Source organism: Odontomachus brunneus, unplaced genomic scaffold, assembly GCF_010583005.1.
Source record: "Odontomachus brunneus isolate Ranch 3 - 2012 unplaced genomic scaffold, Obru_v1 Obru_scaffold_215, whole genome shotgun sequence".
In the NCBI taxonomy this organism is placed as follows: domain Eukaryota; kingdom Metazoa; phylum Arthropoda; class Insecta; order Hymenoptera; family Formicidae; genus Odontomachus; species Odontomachus brunneus.
Window position 1 is genome coordinate 85,512 of NW_022639665.1, and position 17,957 is coordinate 103,468.

The 17,957-nt window shown below is 42.4% G+C and overlaps 1 protein-coding gene across 45 annotated transcripts in view; it reads right to left on the minus strand.

Annotated features, from left to right (window-relative positions):
* LOC116852327 (microtubule-actin cross-linking factor 1) overlaps positions 1-17,957 on the minus strand; it is a 111,161-nt gene that overhangs the window by 11,623 nt on the left and 81,581 nt on the right. For 32 of the 45 annotated variants that reach the window (XM_032832568.1, XM_032832573.1, XM_032832572.1 and 29 more), the window contains 19 exons: positions 16,943-17,089; positions 16,637-16,860; positions 15,759-16,553; positions 14,776-15,629; positions 14,317-14,606; positions 13,198-14,241; positions 12,649-13,126; positions 12,234-12,403; positions 11,330-12,151; positions 8,282-11,103; positions 8,046-8,057; positions 5,415-7,539; positions 5,094-5,341; positions 4,598-4,651; positions 3,683-3,760; positions 3,049-3,220; positions 2,818-2,935; positions 2,507-2,736; positions 2,294-2,411 (listed from right to left, as the gene is read on the minus strand). In XM_032832568.1, the coding sequence (XP_032688459.1) occupies positions 2,294-2,411; positions 2,507-2,736; positions 2,818-2,935; positions 3,049-3,220; positions 3,683-3,760; positions 4,598-4,651; positions 5,094-5,341; positions 5,415-7,539; positions 8,046-8,057; positions 8,282-11,103; positions 11,330-12,151; positions 12,234-12,403; positions 12,649-13,126; positions 13,198-14,241; positions 14,317-14,606; positions 14,776-15,629; positions 15,759-16,553; positions 16,637-16,860; positions 16,943-17,089 (10,801 nt within the window). The remainder of the gene's footprint in view (positions 1-2,293; positions 2,412-2,506; positions 2,737-2,817; positions 2,936-3,048; positions 3,221-3,682; positions 3,761-4,597; positions 4,652-5,093; positions 5,342-5,414; positions 7,540-8,045; positions 8,058-8,281; positions 11,104-11,329; positions 12,152-12,233; positions 12,404-12,648; positions 13,127-13,197; positions 14,242-14,316; positions 14,607-14,775; positions 15,630-15,758; positions 16,554-16,636; positions 16,861-16,942; positions 17,090-17,957) is intronic. The other 13 variants (XM_032832581.1, XM_032832550.1, XM_032832541.1 and 10 more) reach the window with 5 other exon arrangements.

Genomic DNA, 17,957 nt, shown 5'->3' on the forward strand with positions numbered 1-17,957 from the left:
GAGAGAGAGAGAGAGAGAGAGAGAGAGAGAGAGAGAGAGAGAGAGAGAGATAAAGAGAGAATAAAACGAAAATACGAAGATAGAGCGAACGACTTAGTGGAAATTTTCACGCAATTCAATGATCAAATTAATCGTCCTCATGCATACTGCGAATAGCACAAACATAAAAAGATACACGACCTAAGAAGAATTACGAAACGTCGATGACAAGTTTCGCATCGTCGTTATACTCATCGATCGTAAGTACGAGAAAGTCAACAAACTAAAAACCAATGCTATGTGGCAGAAAGATTGTTATATTCGAATGAGTGAAAGCAATAAACAGCGGGTGTGTACACTACCCTTAATTGTTCGTTAATTGTTAAACTAATATTGAGTTACGTTTAATGCTTGACTAATGACAATGTTACGATTACCTCAGGAGTCGAAATCGTATGTGTAACAGTACGTTAATATATTTTTAGTATCAGGATAGAACACAGCATACAAACGGTTACGTCGAATCGACGTTCGGGTATGCTTTCGTTAGAATAACAATAAATCTCTCGTAAATGGCATTACATTCCTATACTTAATGCATTTAATGCAAGCAAATTAATGTCAATTAACATGAAATAAGAACAGTCAAAACAACAAACCAAACGTTAACACATGTTTGTTAATAATGATAACAAAATACTCAGGTGTATGTCCTTTCTAACGATTAAAAATATTGAAATTAAATAGGAACGCAACTTTAATTGCCTCTTGGGAAGTGGGTAGAGCAATGCTCGGGATTACTTGCATTTTTGAGGATTATGGCTTATTTTCTTCTTTTTGCTAATTACATTCGCCCGTCGAGCCAGCGACTGATGATCGCTGCGCTCAGCCTCTAAACGGCCAACTTTATAAGACTTGCAAGATTTTTCCTAATTTCTTATTAAAACTAACCCTCTATCCGTATTATTTTTATGTAATATTATGTTTCTATCTACGCTATCAATACACTTATATTATTATAATTACAACGATACATGGAACAAATTTTGGCCGGATTAATGAAATATCTAGTGAAATATAAACGAACTAGAATTCCGGTTTAAGTTATCAGAATTCTATTCAAGTTAACAAGATTTCTGATCAAGTTGAACAGTTATAAGTTAACCAATGTTGGTTAACCAGAAATCTTGTTAACTTGATACCAGAATAGAATTCTAGTAACTTTAACCGAAATTCTGGTTTGTTTATATTTCATTAGATATTTGGTTAATTCAACAAAATATTTTTTTTCTATGTAAAACATTAGTTTCAACAAAAACTTTTTAGAAATTTGAGGAGAGTATCGAAGCTCCTATAACATTCCTGAGGCTAAATGACGCGACAGTCAGTCGCAAGGCTAACGGGTGAGTGGCAGAGGTAAAAGGAAGAAAGATATAGATTTCGAAAATCGCCTCAAAAGTACAATTCCGAGCACTGAGGTAGAGAGAAGGAAATAGTACCATAAAAAGTTTCTTTCAAAGTTACTTTGAGATGCTTCTAATCAAGAGACGACTTGACTTTCAAATACATTACGCACAGGAATTAAAGAATCGCTTCTTTTTTTATCACAAAAAGTAGACAAAATATAACAGATTCGGAAAAATAAAAGTAATAAAATAATCACTTAGTCGCTCATCTTCTGTGAGCGACTAAAGTGAAAAGCACTTTTTTTTTCTGTGCACGAGCTTTTATTTATGCGATACAACTCAACAAACTTCATCAAACATTTTGACATTTAATGGATTTCAATATATATTCGTACAATGTTGTAAAGAAATCTTATATCTGAAAATATATCTTCAAATTAAAGACATTAAATTGTAAAATGCATCTTGAACCATCCCATTATCATTATTTCCTCAAAAGTTACAACCTGTAGAATTCTGCGTATTTTTTATGATTGAGAGAAATGAATCTTTAACTTCTGTGCATATGTTATAGGGACTATCGAGAATTGATAAAGACATTAATATTCGGTGACGACCAAATATTGTAAAATTTATAGGTAGAGACAAATTCTGACAATTACGGTTTATCAGTCCAACTTTAAATCTCTGAAAGATAGAGATGGACGATATAAAAAAAAGATAATCAATATTCGAATAATCCATTATGAAAACATATAAATTTTTGCGTAATTGTCTGTACCCTTGTTTCCAGTACAGTTCAGTAATGAAATTTAGTAACTTCGAATCCAACGTCAATCCATCGGTCAAACATCGTCCACCCCTAGAAATATCGCGCAGATATTTGAGAGCTCGTAGCGAATACTTACCGCGGCACGGGTCGTTCTTCAGTAGGAATTCGTCTAGCGCTACCCAGCCTCCACCAACGCGCACCATGACGGTGGAGCGCAGGATTCGAACCAATCGTAGCTTCTGGCTATCACCGAACTAAAATGCCACGATAATCGCATTAGAACTGGTTCGTTTTAATTAAAATAATCAAAACAAAAATAAATTATAATGGTGCAGTGAATTGTACGTACCCTGTACTTTCCTTCGCCAACTTGGAAAACTCGGAACTTTTGGCGACAGGTGCACAGCATGACCAGTCGTTTGACCTCGTCATGTATTTTGTCCGTGTCGTTATACGTTCGCCGTTCTTCCCAATCGGGTCGCAGAGCGGCAATGAATTCTTTCCAGTCTATGAGACCTTCACCATGACGATCGAATAGATCGGCAACGGCGCCCATCTCCAGACGAGAGGTCTCGAATTCTGTTTGAAGTTAGAAAATTACGGCGTAAGAAATACTACAGATATACTCTTCAAGAAAATGGTAAATGACATGATAAGTACTGGTGTTCATAATTCCTTGAATGAAGTCCTCTCTCGGAATCAGCCCGTCATTATTCTTATCCATTTTTCGGAATAGGTCGGTCAGCCTGGATTTCTTATGATTCATGAACTTCAGGAACTGTATTTAGAAAATAAATAGCATGTATTTATTCGCACTCTTATAATTAAGATATTCTAATACATTTTTATATGACATAAAAGATAATGGCAAATTCTTGCCATAAGCCTTACCCGTTTGCGCCAATCTTCCCAACTAAAGTTGGCGACACGATCCAACTCTTGAATGTAATTATACTTGTCCTGCAGCCGACGTTGACGTTCCCATGCTAGCATCCAAACGTGGCGCCATTTATCCCAGAGCAGCTTAACTCTCGGACTACGGAATTCCGGTTCGGCTCCTTTGCTGCTTGTAAAGAGAGAAAGATACATATGCATATCACGCATGTACAATAAATGTATATATAAAAATTGAAAGTATGAAATACATTATCTCGCCTGGTGAATGACTGCTAACATATGAATGCAAAATTATAGTAATAACGTTCGTTTAGTACGATACTCGCGACAAAAAAAAATGAAAATGTAAAAAAGAGAGAACTGAATGAAAAGTTTAAATAAATATTATAATTAATAAACCCAAGACTTCACATGTTCAACACAAAGACGGTCTCGTGAGCGAGCAATAACAAAGTTTATCAAACCCACATTTCATCCCGCCCAAGAGTGGACAAGAACATCCCTTTACCGAGTCATTAGTAAGTCATATGGTATGCCGAGTCGTAAGCGGTAGTAGTAATGCCTGGTATGGTTCGGGACAAATCTGAGCGTAGAATGAACTCAAGTAAAGAATAAGGCGTAAACGAACCTTCCTTTGGGTGGGAAGCGTGGACCGATGTGCGGCAATGAAAGGTCTGGAGTTCTGTCACGACCTGGGCTGCCTCGGCTAAACAGGAACATGCGTCACATCACTCAAACACTTTCTACTGAATAACGTATCTATAAAGACCACGTCGACGTACTGCGTCTCGGTACAGCAGTCTGGCTTACGTTTCATATTGTCTTGAGTTTCATTGTCTATTGAGTATCAGATTAGAAAAGAACAGTGTGGAACTGGTAAGAGAAATTTCTCATTGAGAGTATATGATTTTCACGTGTGTGAAGTGATTGATACACGTTTAAAACGATCAGTTCCATTTTTCATGTTGGCAAAAGATCGCAAAAATGCTTAAGCTATGTGTATGTGTTACAAATTGCGACACAAAATACGTCAGAACAGAGTATAGCTTATTTTGCGACACAGTGCAAAAGTTGTGAACATATTGTGATTATGAAAACATAGTGATCACGAGTGAGAAGCAAGAATGTGAGTTAAAACATTTAACGTTGTTGATAAATTGTAGATTTTCGGTTTTAGATACTGCGGAATTACTGTGCGAATAAAATTAAAAAGATACAGTGAGAGTGTCGTGTTGTAAATGTTGAATTCACACAACAAGGAACATATACTACTCTAAAGAAATGTGCAAACTAAGTAATGAACACTTTACTTACAAAGGATCTACTCGATTAACTCAGCTATTCCGTTTCTACGCATATTTGAATTCACAAAAAACTAGATATAATTAATGTCACATAATATAGTTTATTAAAATGCTTGGCATTCTATCGTTTGTTAAAAACAATGAGGCACATTCGTTGTTATTTTACAAATAAAAACCATCTCGAACGGAACAGCAAAGTTATGCAAAAATATTTACATATGTTATGATCGACAACGCACCTTTGTTTACGAGGTTGAGGCTGCTCATGCTCGCTATCCTGATAGTGATCCTTACTGGAATTTCATTGCAAAAGCAACATATCATGCAACAATTAAACACAAACGCGGAATACAATATACGAGACGCAACATAAAAAAAAAAGATTATAAGCAGACAACGGAGAAATTCGTCATTCTTTAAGATACAATTTGACTGTGTAATCACTATTGCAGTGTGCGTGACAAGATTTACGTGACAAGATCAACTAAACTAGGACAATCAAGTGCATGATGACACATGTGTAAGGCAAATGTGACCAGGAAGCAACATAAAATTAAAATCATGATTGAACAAACATAATTACGTACAATATGTCGCGTGATATATTCGAATATTGCAAATTATACATCAATTTGCAAGAATAAAAACTTTGATTCACACAACATATTGCACCGTTAATTTCGTCGACATATCGTGACGTTGTATGTAAAAATGTGCAAATTAATAAACACGTACATAGGTGCTGGTGATTTAACTTTCGATATCTTTCTTGTATCCTTTATCGGCTTAATTTGTCGAGCCTTGCATACGCGATCAACCTCGTTCTGTCTTCGGCTGGTATTCTCCATGAACTCTCTATGATCGGCGATGAGCATCTCGAGTGTAGCCCGATCGTCGGGCAAAGGTTCTGCTTCTAAGGCGTTCAAAGTATTCTCCAAACCTTCGAGCCAAGCCAATAGTTCCTCAAGTAGATTGTCAAGATCCTGTAAATGCGCACGTAACGACATCAGCATTGATTACAGTAAACAAATTTTTATATTTACTAGATATACCGACCTGTAGTCCCTGCATATGATTTTCCAGTCTTTGATTTCTCTGGTAAGCCCATGTCGCTACTTCCTCCCACCTGGACTGGATAATCGTGATCCAATGTTTGATAACAGCTGCACCATCGGGATGTGCCTTTCCGAGAATGATATGCGCCAACTCCAATGTGTTATCCTTCTCGATTTCCTTAGCTTGCAATTCGCGTAGAAATCGCGAGTGCTCCATCAACTGGTTCCTGCTCTCCTGCTCGTCCTCTGGCAGAGGTCCGGCGAATCGTAATTTCATCTCCGCATCGCTCAGCCATTCCAGTAATACATGGACAGCTTTGTGTAGCCGCTCGGCTTCCCTGAGAGCTTCTTCCAATAATGAAGACTTCTTCGACGAAAGACTAGTGACTCTGTCCCAAAGACTGTTTAGTTCGGACAACTGCGATCGGATCATCGATGCGTCCTCAATGCTGGCTTTGGACTCTAGCTCGCGACCCGTCTTGATGACAGATTCCATTTGCGAGGCGCGAGACTCCAGGTCTTTTTCGAAAGTCTTGTGCTGCTCTACCAGATTAGTTACCGTATCCAAATCGCCATAGAGCGGTCCAGTGTTGGCCAAGTACTTCTCAGTCTTGCTTAGCCATTCCAATAATGCTTGAATCGCGTCCTTGAATTGTCCGGAGAACAACAATGCTTCCTCTAACTTCCTCTGTCTGTCTACACATTTTCCGCAGACCGTAGTCCACTTGTTCTTCAATTCATTCAACAGTTCACGCAACGCGGGTTCGTCACTCTTCGGCGCCTTGTCTTTAAGCACTTTGCCGTTCTTCATGGTAGTGTCGTATGTGCTCTGCTTGGCGCTCAACGCTTTCTGTATCTCACGATGTTTGTTCAGGCGCGACTTGATCTTGTCTGGATCATTACCACCGAGTCCGTCTGCGGCGACTTCGTCCAGCGTCCTCTCAGTCTCATCCAGCCAGTTCATCAGATTCGACCACGTATCGTGGAATTCTCGGGCCTCCTTGTAACCGTGATCCAAAGCCCTCGTTCTCTCGGCTGACTTGGAGACCACTCGTTCCCATCTGTGCTGCACGCTCACGAGCAAGTTCCTTATGAGAATCACATCCTGTTTCTGGGAGAAGTATTTGAGGTGAGTTCCCTTCTTATCGAGATTCAGCATGGTCTCTCGATGAACGCCGACATCCTTCTGGAACGCTTTGTGTTCTTCGATCTGCTGAAGTATGGTCTCCATGACCCTTGAGACGGGCTTAAGATTCGTTAAAATCTTCTCAGCGTTAGTCAACCAGGTCATAAACGCTTGTAACGCATCATGGAATTCGGTAGCTTCTTTCAGAGCGATCTCCAGCTTTATCTTTTTGTCACTGGCACGCGAAATTACGTTGTCCCATTTCTGCTTCAAAGTTCGCAGATTGTGATTTAGTCCGCCGGCACTGCTCGTATCCGCTCTCTTCAGGTACTCCTGTCCTTGTTGCAATACCGTCTCGACTTTCGGACGATTCTGTTCCAGTTCATTGTACACTTCCATGAAGCGTTCTAGCTGTTCAGATGCGGTCTCAGGCAGTCCACCAACAGGTTTAGATGCCACTATCATGTTATCTACGTCACCTAACCACGATAGCAAGTCTTGTATCTCGGCAGTAAAGGATTGCGCCTCTCGTAGAGCATCCTCCAACTCTCGTTGACGATCGGCAGCGCGCTGCAGCAGATCGCGCCAACGGCGATTCAGAGTGCCCAATTTGTCAGCTGTGGTAGACGCTTCGGCGGTGCCCTTGCCATCTTCGATCAGTTGACGTCCGGCATCGTTGAGGGTGTCGACGCTCGTCTGATGTGCTTGTATGTCGTTCACCAACACCTTCAATTTGGCCAACTCAACCTCGATCACTTGCGGATCGCCGGCTACCGGTTTCAGATTGTCCAGAGTCTTGTCAGTCTTCTCGATCCATACCAAGAGTTCATCTAAAGCGTGCTGGAATTGGCCGAGACGCAATAATGCATTCTCCAGTAATCGTTGTCTCTCCACGAGACCCCTCAGTAATCCATCCCATCGTTTGTTCACCGCACCAAGGGGCTCCTTGATAGCTGCCGCTTGTTCTGAGGATGTTCTTTCTGTCAATTCGGCTGCTTGCCTAGATATGACAAGACAATGATGTTAGCGTATGTATATGTGCATTGCTATATTTAATGTTCCTCTTAATAGCCACACATATGCTATTACGTATACTCGAACCACATAACATCGAACACCACATCTACGGGGAGGACAGATAGAAAAATCTCAACGAATGTTTAGCTACCAAAGAAATTAATATCAACTAGATATTAATCATTGCCGCTGCCACGTTATTTCTGTCGAGAATAAATTATATATTACGAACAAGTTGTGTCTACGCGAATTTTCGCGCTTGGTCACTCGACCCACCTACATGCGGCCGAGCCTTTTACTTCAAGATGTAAGTGGTGAGGGGACGGAGGAGGATTCGATTACATATATTTACGTGAACGTAAATTGTTAAGATTGTTGATAGATAATTATTATTAAACTCAACGGGATGGGGAGAAGTAGACACGTCCAGAACAACAATGAAGCCATGCTCTAACTACAGCGACAACACACAGAGAGAGATTGACTTGCCTTGTCAGACTCCTATGTTTCGGGAACCGGCGCGGAAAAAACAAAAGTTGGGATTAGAATTTACTTCTTCTCACAGAAAGGTTTCACAGTCACAATGATACCCACATATACCAGAAAAACAATAATTTTCTCGGCTGGGAGTTGCACAAAGGGGACAATGCTGAGCACTGAACTCTTTGTAACGCTATTTGTCACAGAAATCTAAGGTAGCTAACGTCCTAAGAACTAATCGTCACCTGTTCAAGGCCTCGACTTTCACCATGTGTGGATCCACTTCGGCTTTGAAGTTGGCCAACTGTTTGATCTGCTTCTTCACCTCATCGATATCGCTGCCGAGCGGACCCATGTCGGCAAATCGGTCCTCGGCTTCTTGCAAGAACTCCAACAGATTCTGCAACGTTTCGTGAAACTCCATCGCTTTCTCCATAGCGTCGATGAGGTTCTCCTCGCGCCTGGCATATAGCGCAGTCACATTGTCCCAGGCCTGATCCAAGTCCTCGATGTGTTTTCGTACTTCGGGTTTGTCCGGTTCGCCACACAGGCCCATCAATTCGTGTCCAGACGCACGGACTTGCTCGACGTCCGGTTTGGTCTGGTCGATCTCTTGCCTGATCTCTTGCAATGCCACTTGCTGCTGCTGAATAGCGGCCGGTTGTGCCGCCGGCGGCGCTTGTCCAGCGAGCGCATCCTGTAGTTCTCTCAGGGTGGCCATCACGCCATTCAACTCAGCCCAAAACTTCTCAGCAACGATCAAGGTGTCGTCCAAGGTGTGGCCGCGGTCGGTCGTGGCCTTTTGCACATCGCTCCATAATTTATTAAGCTTTTCTAACTTGCGCTTGATGTCTTTCACCGCCGGATCGGCCCTGTTACCAGCCTTGCTGATCACGTCGTCTGCGGCTTTCTTCACGGCCGCGTAAGCCTCGGATCTCTGGGCGAGATCGTCCGCCAACGCCGCGTTCTCTTCCATTTGGTCACGCAGACGTGTGGGATGGGCACTGATGGGTTCAGCGCCGTTTACCTGGTCGGCGGTGGAGGACAACGCACGCAACATACCTTCGAGCTTATCCGAGAACTGCGAGGATTCCTGTAGGGCTTGTTCTAGCGTCTGTTGTCGAGCTCTGAGTTCAGCTCTCAATGCTGCGTAGCGAGCATTGTCGTTCTCCAGAATGTCTTGCACCTTCATACCTTCCTCCTCGTTGCACAACTTGATAAGAGCCTCGCCGGTCTTGTTCAGCTTCTCTACCAGAGGTTTGTGCTCGTTGATGCTTTGTATGAGAAGTTCGTTCTTGTCTTGTTGCACCGCTATCAAATCGGGTCGTAAAGCAGGCATGGGTAGCATGGCGACTTGCTGTTCAGCTTCCTCGAGCCAGCTAACTAAGCCAGCGTGAGTATCGCGAAGATGCTCAGCCAATGGTAATGCTTGCTCCAAAGCTCCCAGTCTGTCTGTCGAGAGACCCGAGACTATCTCCATTGTTTCACGAAGATCTTCCATCTTGTCTCTGATTGTAGACGTGTCTTCATGCTGAGTACTTTCGCGTATCACCTTCTTCGCCGTTGAAATGACATCTCGGACTCTACCCTTTTGGCTAGATATGTCATCGTTGAGCGCTTTGTGCTCTTTTAATTGCACTCTGATGATTTCGGGCTCGCTGCTGGGCGGTTCAGCCTCTCGCAGCTGATTGTCGACCTCACGGAACCAATCAAGCAGGTCATCAATATCTCCGATTACCTCCAAGGATCGCTGCTTGCTCAGCTGAATTCTTTCGGCCTTCCTTTGAATTTGTTCGGCGATCGCGTCGAACCGCCTGTTATCTCTGGTCACAAGACCCTCGATGGTCGCGGCACCTTCTCCCGGCGACATTTGGCACAATTGAGGGCCTACTGCGTTGATCTTGTCTAGGACAGGTCTGTATTCGGATATCTCCATCTCGAGTCGGATGATTTCTTCCTCGCGAGGCTCAGCGGACTGCAAGGCGGATTCCGCGCCCTGCATCCAATCCATGAGTCGATTGTGATTATCGTGGAATTGTTGCACCAAAGGCAAAGATTCTTGAGCGTGTTTTAAAAGATCCGAACCGCGCGTGACGAGATCGTTGAAGCGTCGTTGCAGGGAATCCAACTTGTCCTTAAGTTGGAGTGCCTCGTCGCTCGAGATGTGTTTCATCAGCTCCAAACCGCAATCCACGGTACTGTCAACCTCTGTTTGCCGCGTGGAAACCTCTTCGGTGAGATCCGCGAGGTCTTCCATCTGCTGCAAAAGCTTCTCTGTGTGTACAGCCAAGATGCGATACTTGGACAACCGAATCTCCATGCTGTCCATCCATGCTTGTAGGTCTTGATACGTGAGTACCAAGTGACGCAAGCCCTGTCTTGAACGTTGCAGCAAGCTGCCAAGAGCTTCCGATCGTTCGACCAAAGCAGCGTATCTGTCAGCCGCATCTTGAAGCTTATCAGCTAACGTGGCGGCTTCATCTTCGCCCACGAGCGACATAAGTTGGCTGGCTATCTCCGTAAGTTCGCTGAAATCTGGTGTCTTGGATATAATGTCCTCATGAAGCATATCATGCTCACTGACACGTTGTTGTATTTTTTCTTCGTCAGTAGGCACCAATTCCATATCCCTCACTCTCTTCTCGGTCTTGTCCAACCAGATCGCGAGCGGCACTAATTTATCTTGGAACTGCTTCGCCACTGCCATTGCCTGCTCGAGCGCGTCCATTCTCTCCGCGGCACTCTCCGTCAGATTATCGAATCTGCCTACCAGATTGTTCAATTGTTTCTCGATGGCTTTACGCTCTTTCGGGTCTGCGTCAGCAGCTACTTCTTGTCCCATAGTATAAAGGGACGACATAGAATTCTGACGGTCCAACAGCATCTTCTTCAAGAACTTTTGTTCCTGCAGCTGCGCCTTGACGACTTTGTAATCCGAGGATGGCGGTTTCTGATTTGAAACCATCTCTTCCGTATCGGTTAGCCACTTCTCTAAACCGTCTAAAGCCTCTTGGAACTTGCCCGACTGCAGCAATCCGACGTCCAATTTGCGATCTCGCTCGTTCAACTAGAGAAACAAACAGTTATAATTAGAATGGTAACAAAATTACGTCTATCCTGTTTCAATTTCCTTATCAGTTACAAATTAAATTTGCGTAACATAATTGTATTTGTTCAATATGCTTTAAAGTTTGATCTAGTTTTAGTCTAAAACTTTATTTGGATCTTATTTAGTATTTTAATTAGATTTTTAATCCAGAAAATTAATACCTGATTATGGATTAAATACTCACTCGGTCTTTCAGATCATTCCATCTTTCGTTCATTCTATCGACATCCTTCTCGATATTACTGGTGTTGACATCTCGTCCCGCAGTTTGTATGAGACCTTGACCAAGCGCATTGCACTCTTCAACAGCGTGCGCCAGTGGCTCGATCTTTTTCACTTTGAGAGCCCTGAAGTCTTCCTGCTGAACTTTAATCGAATCTACTTCGGATCCAACAGGCTTGAATTTCCTCACTTGCTCGTTAGCATCGCTAATGCCTTCCATAACGTCCGCGTGCGATTGATAAAATTCTTGCAATTTATTCAAAGTGGCAGTGAGTTCGTCCTCTCGAGTACGCGCACGCTCGTCTAGCTTTCCAATCTGTCGTTTGAATCCTTCAACTTGATCTCTGGTTGCTACAGCGTCAGCGGCGAAACCGTAATCGACTAAACGTTCGCCGCGACTCTCCAAATCGCCAATTTCCTCGTAGAGTTTCACGATCTTGCCGATAACTTTGGCAATATCTTCCAATTGGCCGCGAACGATCTTAATTTCTCTGCCAGGTGCCTTCATTGAGTCTAGATCTTTCTCCAGAGCAGACAGATGTTGACTGATCAATTTCGCCTGATCATTGAACTGCGCGACGGCTGTTGCTGCGCTTTGCAACTCGTTACATCGGTCGTCTAGTTTCGCTTGCAAGTCATTAATGCGATCCGTGACATTGTCGATTTCGTCTTGTAGATGTGATGCATCGACACCTTGTTCACTAGCTTTGTTCACAAGATCGTTAGCCTGTTGTCTCACGCATTGCAAAGGTTTCTTCAAGCTCGTTGTTTCTTCTCGCAAATTCTGAAAATTACAGTTATATTGCTCTATATCTTGTGTCGACAGTTATAATTATAGTAACGAGATAACATTAAAAGCAAATTACTTTTATTCTATCGAGAAGTTTTGGATCTTTAGCCGCGCCGCCAAGAGCATCGTGCGAAGCTAACTTATCTTCGCAACGCTGTAAACCATGCTGCAAGTCGCGCAAATTCTCGTTGAAATCCATCAAGTGACGTGCGGTATCCTCTAAAGACTGTGTTCTAGATAGTAAGTCTGAAAAAATTAATTTAATTATAATATTCTCGTACAATATACAAATTATAAAGTACGAAGTATTTGTTGGTACAAAAAGTTTGTTATATTTACCAAATCAAATAAAAACAAAATTATCTAATTTCGAAGGATTAATCATTTTTACGAATAAAATAAACGACTCGATATTTTTGTAAACATCCAGCGAAAACTAATATAAAGTTTTTAAATATAGTTCTTATGAATGTTCAAATAATCAGACGTACCATTATTTAATTTATCCCATCTGGTTTTCATGGCGCCAAGTTCGTTCTTTACGTTCTGTTTATCGATGTCGCAAGCTCCGACGAATGTCTCGCCGAGCGTCTTGTTATTCTCAAATTCTCCAGAATGCTTCCATACCTCGTTCCTGAACGACGACAATTCCTTCAATTGCTTCTCAATGTCTTTGCGTCTAAATGAGGTTGGAATTAAACTATCCAACTTGTCTTCGGCCTGTCGGAGCCACGGAAGAAACACGTCTTGAGCCTTGTAGTATTTCTTACAATGCTCTGCGCAGGTTTGCAATCTGGTATGCCTTTCGACGGTATCCTTCTTCAAACGGTCCCATTGCGATTGCATTTTGTCTAAATCGCGTTGAAGTGTGCGGTTCTCTGCTTTCTGCGATCGCGCGAGTATGTCACGTCCTTTATTCAGCAGCATTATGACTTCGTGCTCTTTACCCATTACATTTCGATACACGGGCTAAAAACAACATTGTGATTGTATAAAGCAAAAATAAACATTTCACATTTTTCTTAAACGTCCATACATACCTCATGATGGTCAAGCTGTTGCTGCAAGATTTCTCTATCAGCGGATACCAGTAGCTTCTCAGACATGTTACCGAGTTCGTCCGCGAGCCATCCAAGAGTCCGACTGCAAGAAGCCTCGAATTGTCTACCGTCTCGAAGGTTACCTTCGATCTCGGCCTTTCTATGATCCAACTTCTTTTGTAGGTTATTGTACAGTTTTCCCAATACAGCAAGCTTTCCTTGAATCTCGGATTTTGATGCTGGGTCGCTCAGAATCTCGCACAGTTGTGCACCAGCCATTTCCGCGTCTGCTAACAGCGGTCTCTGTCCTTCTAATTGCCTTTCCAGATTCTCAATCTTACGAAGCTGTTCCTCGGGATCCTTCTCGAGAGTCAATTCATCCAAGTTGTCTGAAATGCCTTGTAGAGCATCTCTTAGCCGATTGAGGCTGGCATCAAATTCACGACTAGTATCAACAGCGTCTCCCAAACTTTGCGCTCTTTCATCCAATCTGCCAACTTGATCAGCCCACCTCTGCAAAATGCTCTGCAATTTCGCGTTGATCTTCTGCCCGTCCGCAGAATCAACAGTTATCGTGATAAGAATGCTCTCCCCAACTTGCACCAGATGATCCAACTGCGGTTGCTGCGTTCTGAATTCCTCTCGAAGGACTTGCACTTGCTGCACTTGGCTCGCGACCATGCGAGGATCGGACGAGATAGGTCCCAGAGCACCCAGCATACGTTCTTTGGCGCCAAGCCAAGAATTAAGACCCTCGTATGTATCATAAAAATCTTTGATGTCTTCCAAGAATTTGATTCTGTCCTTGCATCTGTCCGATATCGATCTCCACCGGCTGGCGACATCTTCCATTTCGTCGTTCAACCTGTCGACACCGTCCGCTCCTTTTTTACGTCTGACCAAATCACGTACTTGTGTCCGGGTGCTGTCCAATAGAGACTGCTTCTCGTACATCTCCTCGACGAGAACCTTGACTTGCTTGGCTGTTTTATCCGCGTCGTCTTTGGTGGCCGGCATACTCTCCTTAGGCAACTGCCGCTGTATCTGGTACAAATATTTACTTATACTATATTGCGCGTGTAACAAGGAATATTTTTTGTAGAAAAGAGAAAAAGATACCTTATCCAGGAATTGAGAAAGTATTTTTAAATGTTCCAAATGTTTCTTTAATTCTTCCTTGACGTTATCTAATTCCGTTTGACGATCTGTCAATCTAACGCCAAGCAATCCGTATCTGTGATTGATTTCCGAAAGTTGCTGTTGAACTGGCGACAAATCCTCTAGATGGAAGCCATCTTGGCTCGAACGCCGACTGCTGAATCCACTGCTACCACCTGGGGAGACCGGACTTTGAACTGCGTAGGATTTAGTGGGTGACGGCGAGCGACCGTCTTGTGACATTCGCAGTACTACAAAAAAAATTACAGAAAAAAACGATCAAACGCAATGTAAATGGCAATGATCGTGTGCTGAAAAAGATGCAATGTGAAAGGACACATGAATCATAGTAACGATTCGCACGAAACAATTGGATTGCAAGGGACACAGGACATTCTGTATAATAAAATCAGCAAGTACCTGGTCTCTTAGTCGGGCTAGTGCTACCACGACGACGCGTCGGACTTTCGCCACGTTCCTTCATCAAGCTATCATAGGCGATACCAAGGTCGTTGATCTTGTCAACCGTGTTGCCGTAGTCACGATATTCTTTTTGTATAGGCTTTAGTTCCTCCTGCTGCATCTTAAGTTTGTCCAAGTCTACGGCTACCGGTTCGAGCCCTTGCACCTTGTTCTCTGTACGAGTGAGCCAATCGAGCACTTGGTCCCGCAGCTTCTCATACGCAGTGTGCTGTTCCGCTCGTGATTTACACAACCGTTGTTTCTCGTCGAGAAGATTGTTCAGTTCCTTCCACTGAGATTCGAGCGCCTTGATCTTGTCTCGGATCGCGCCGGCTTCAGTTATATCCTTCTTAGCGATCAGATTTTTTCCATTACGTACGAGATCCTCGAAGTTGCCGCGTTGATCCTCGCGCATGTCTATCAATCGAGCCATCTTAGTCTCGTATTCCGATACATCGAGCTTGCTCAGATCTCTCGAGTCAAGCACCTCCATCATATGAGCGTACCAGCTCTCAAATTTGGACACATCTCCGAGGAACTCGTTCAGAGCTTGTGCTATTTCGTCGAGGAATTCGCCGCGTCTCAGAGACTTGTCCATCAATTTCTCAAATCTGCTTTGTACGTCTTTCAGCTTGCTCTCAATGCGTTTGGCGATGCGAACGTTACTCGAGTTCAGGAGGAGGTCTTGAGCATTAGCCGTGATGGTTTCTACACTCAAACGATGGCTATCCAAGTCCGCCTGGAGCAACCGCTGTTCCCTTTGCTGCTCTTCCAGGCGTTCCTTCTGCAAACTCGCTGGACGTTGAAGTGATCTGTACAGTCAATTTATATATTAATAAAATCTTCGTTAATTACTTAGAAACATAATACGCAGAATTTATATTATTACATTAATTTGTAATTTATATATATATATAATACTTCAATAATCATATACTTACTTGAACTGACTCTCAACGTTATTCAGCCATGCAACCAGACCGTCCAATGCATCTTGCACTCCTTGACTTCTCACTAACGCTGTATCCAGTTCTTGACATTTCTCAGCCAAGGCATTGCTGAGTTGTTTGTATTTATCTTCCAGAGCTTTTACCGGTTCCTCGAGATTGTTAGCCTCGTTGATTGTCAGTTGGCCTTCCAAAGAATGCAATAAAGCTTCAACGCTGTGTTTAGCATTATCGACCAAACGTTCATTAGCAAGGAATTCGTTGTTCAACGCCTTAGCTTTGCTCAATTGGTCCTCCACTTGTTTCGGTTCAGCAGCAATTGGCTCGGAGATAACCCTGTGGACCTTAGGTTCGACGTCTCTCAACCATGCTCTAGCTTTTTCCAAGGAATCATGGTAATCTCTTTGTTTGCCACCAACTCCAGACAGCCTATCTGACAGGAGATTTGCTCGGGACAGCAAATCTTTATATTGTGCTGTCGCGGTAGACACCTCAGCTCGTACCGGCGAATCCTGGCTGGCTGTAGGCTCTTTGTGCGGTAGTCTTTGCGGTAAGCTGGTTCTGAAGTCATTGAGAACCTGAAGATACTCTTTACTCTCATCAACGAATTTCTGCGCCGCCATTGTGATGAATCTTAGATCCGCTTGATGAGCAATCACATCGCTGATGAAGTCGCGTGTGGTGTCCGTACTACTGCTTAATTTGTTCAGGTCGGATAAAGAACGCTCTTTCTCCTCGAGTATGCTTCGGGCTTTTTCTAACCAGATCGAGAATGTCGTGAGCTCATTCCTGGAAAGAAAGAAAATTAAAATAGTTATATAAACACAGAAAATACTACAATACTCAAAATAATTAAAACAAACAGTATTTACTTGAATTTCGTTAGCTCGTCTCTGGCGCCAGTGAGACGTTTTACCAATTTGTCAGCACGATCTAGCGCTTTGTCGAATCGAGTCTTTAAAGATCGACCATTCTTCTCCAGCGTGGACACTTCGTCACTAGATAACACGTTGCTGCCAGTTAATACAACTTGCCGGATCTGATCTAAGCAGGATGAAACGGGCCGATTGTGCGTTTCAAGATCCTCCTTGATCTCCTGCAATTAAAATTATATTTCACATTTAATTACGTGATCCTTTGAACAAACATATTTGCGAATGTCTGATTGCTGCACTTACTTTCATGATAAGTATCTGCTTCCTTAACTGTTCGACGTCTTCTTTGACGGTATCTTGATTCGCCAGCTTGTTCTCGATCTCTGAGATCCATTGCAGGAGCTTAGACAACGTCTCGTCGCACAGTTTATATTTCTCCTCCACCGCTTGCTAAAACGAAGTCGAAGGAAAATCATACATTTAAATTTGTTCATGCACAAGCATATTTAGAATCTAACATGCTATACAAAAAGTAAACCACTGAAAAATATCGTCATCTTACCAATGACGACAGCTATCGCATTATTTAACGAGAATTAAAGAAACATAGGTAAGCTTACGACATATCTCACGCATGCAAACACAGGCACACCTTTTAACGTACAGGTAAATACAGTATTAAATGGTAGCTTTAATTTATCTGCAAGAACTGCATATCTGTCGTATCGGTTTTTTTCATATGCAGTTTAAAGCATAAACGATAACAGTATGAAATCACGTGGTTTGCGTAATAAAACACGTTCCAACAAGCAAATAAATTAAAACGCACAATGACGTGTAGTAACAACGTGTGATGGCACTGTAATATAATAATGCATAATAATGTATGATACAGTAATGTACAACGTGGAGAAATTCCGGCTAACTCATGCTAGCGAAAACATAGGTTCGTGATAAGAAAACATAATCATACCTGAAAAAAAAGGAAAACATTTAAGTGTATAATTAATAATAATTATCATAACTCTGAACACAGAAAGACACAAATATTAAAAACTAGTTGGATTAAAAACGCATTAATTAACAAGTAAAAATCGTCAGAAATAAGATTCTGTACACTTTTGTTAATTTTATTACGATGTGTTAATCGTAGAAGAATCCCTTCGAGGATCGGCGAATAAAACCGATCACTGTGTTTTCTAACAATTTAACCCTTCCCTGTGTAATTTGCTTATTGTAGAGTTCTTTGTAAATTGTTAATTGTAGAAATCTGCATGTTTTTTACGTCCATTAATAACATTAGTAAATATTATAGTTA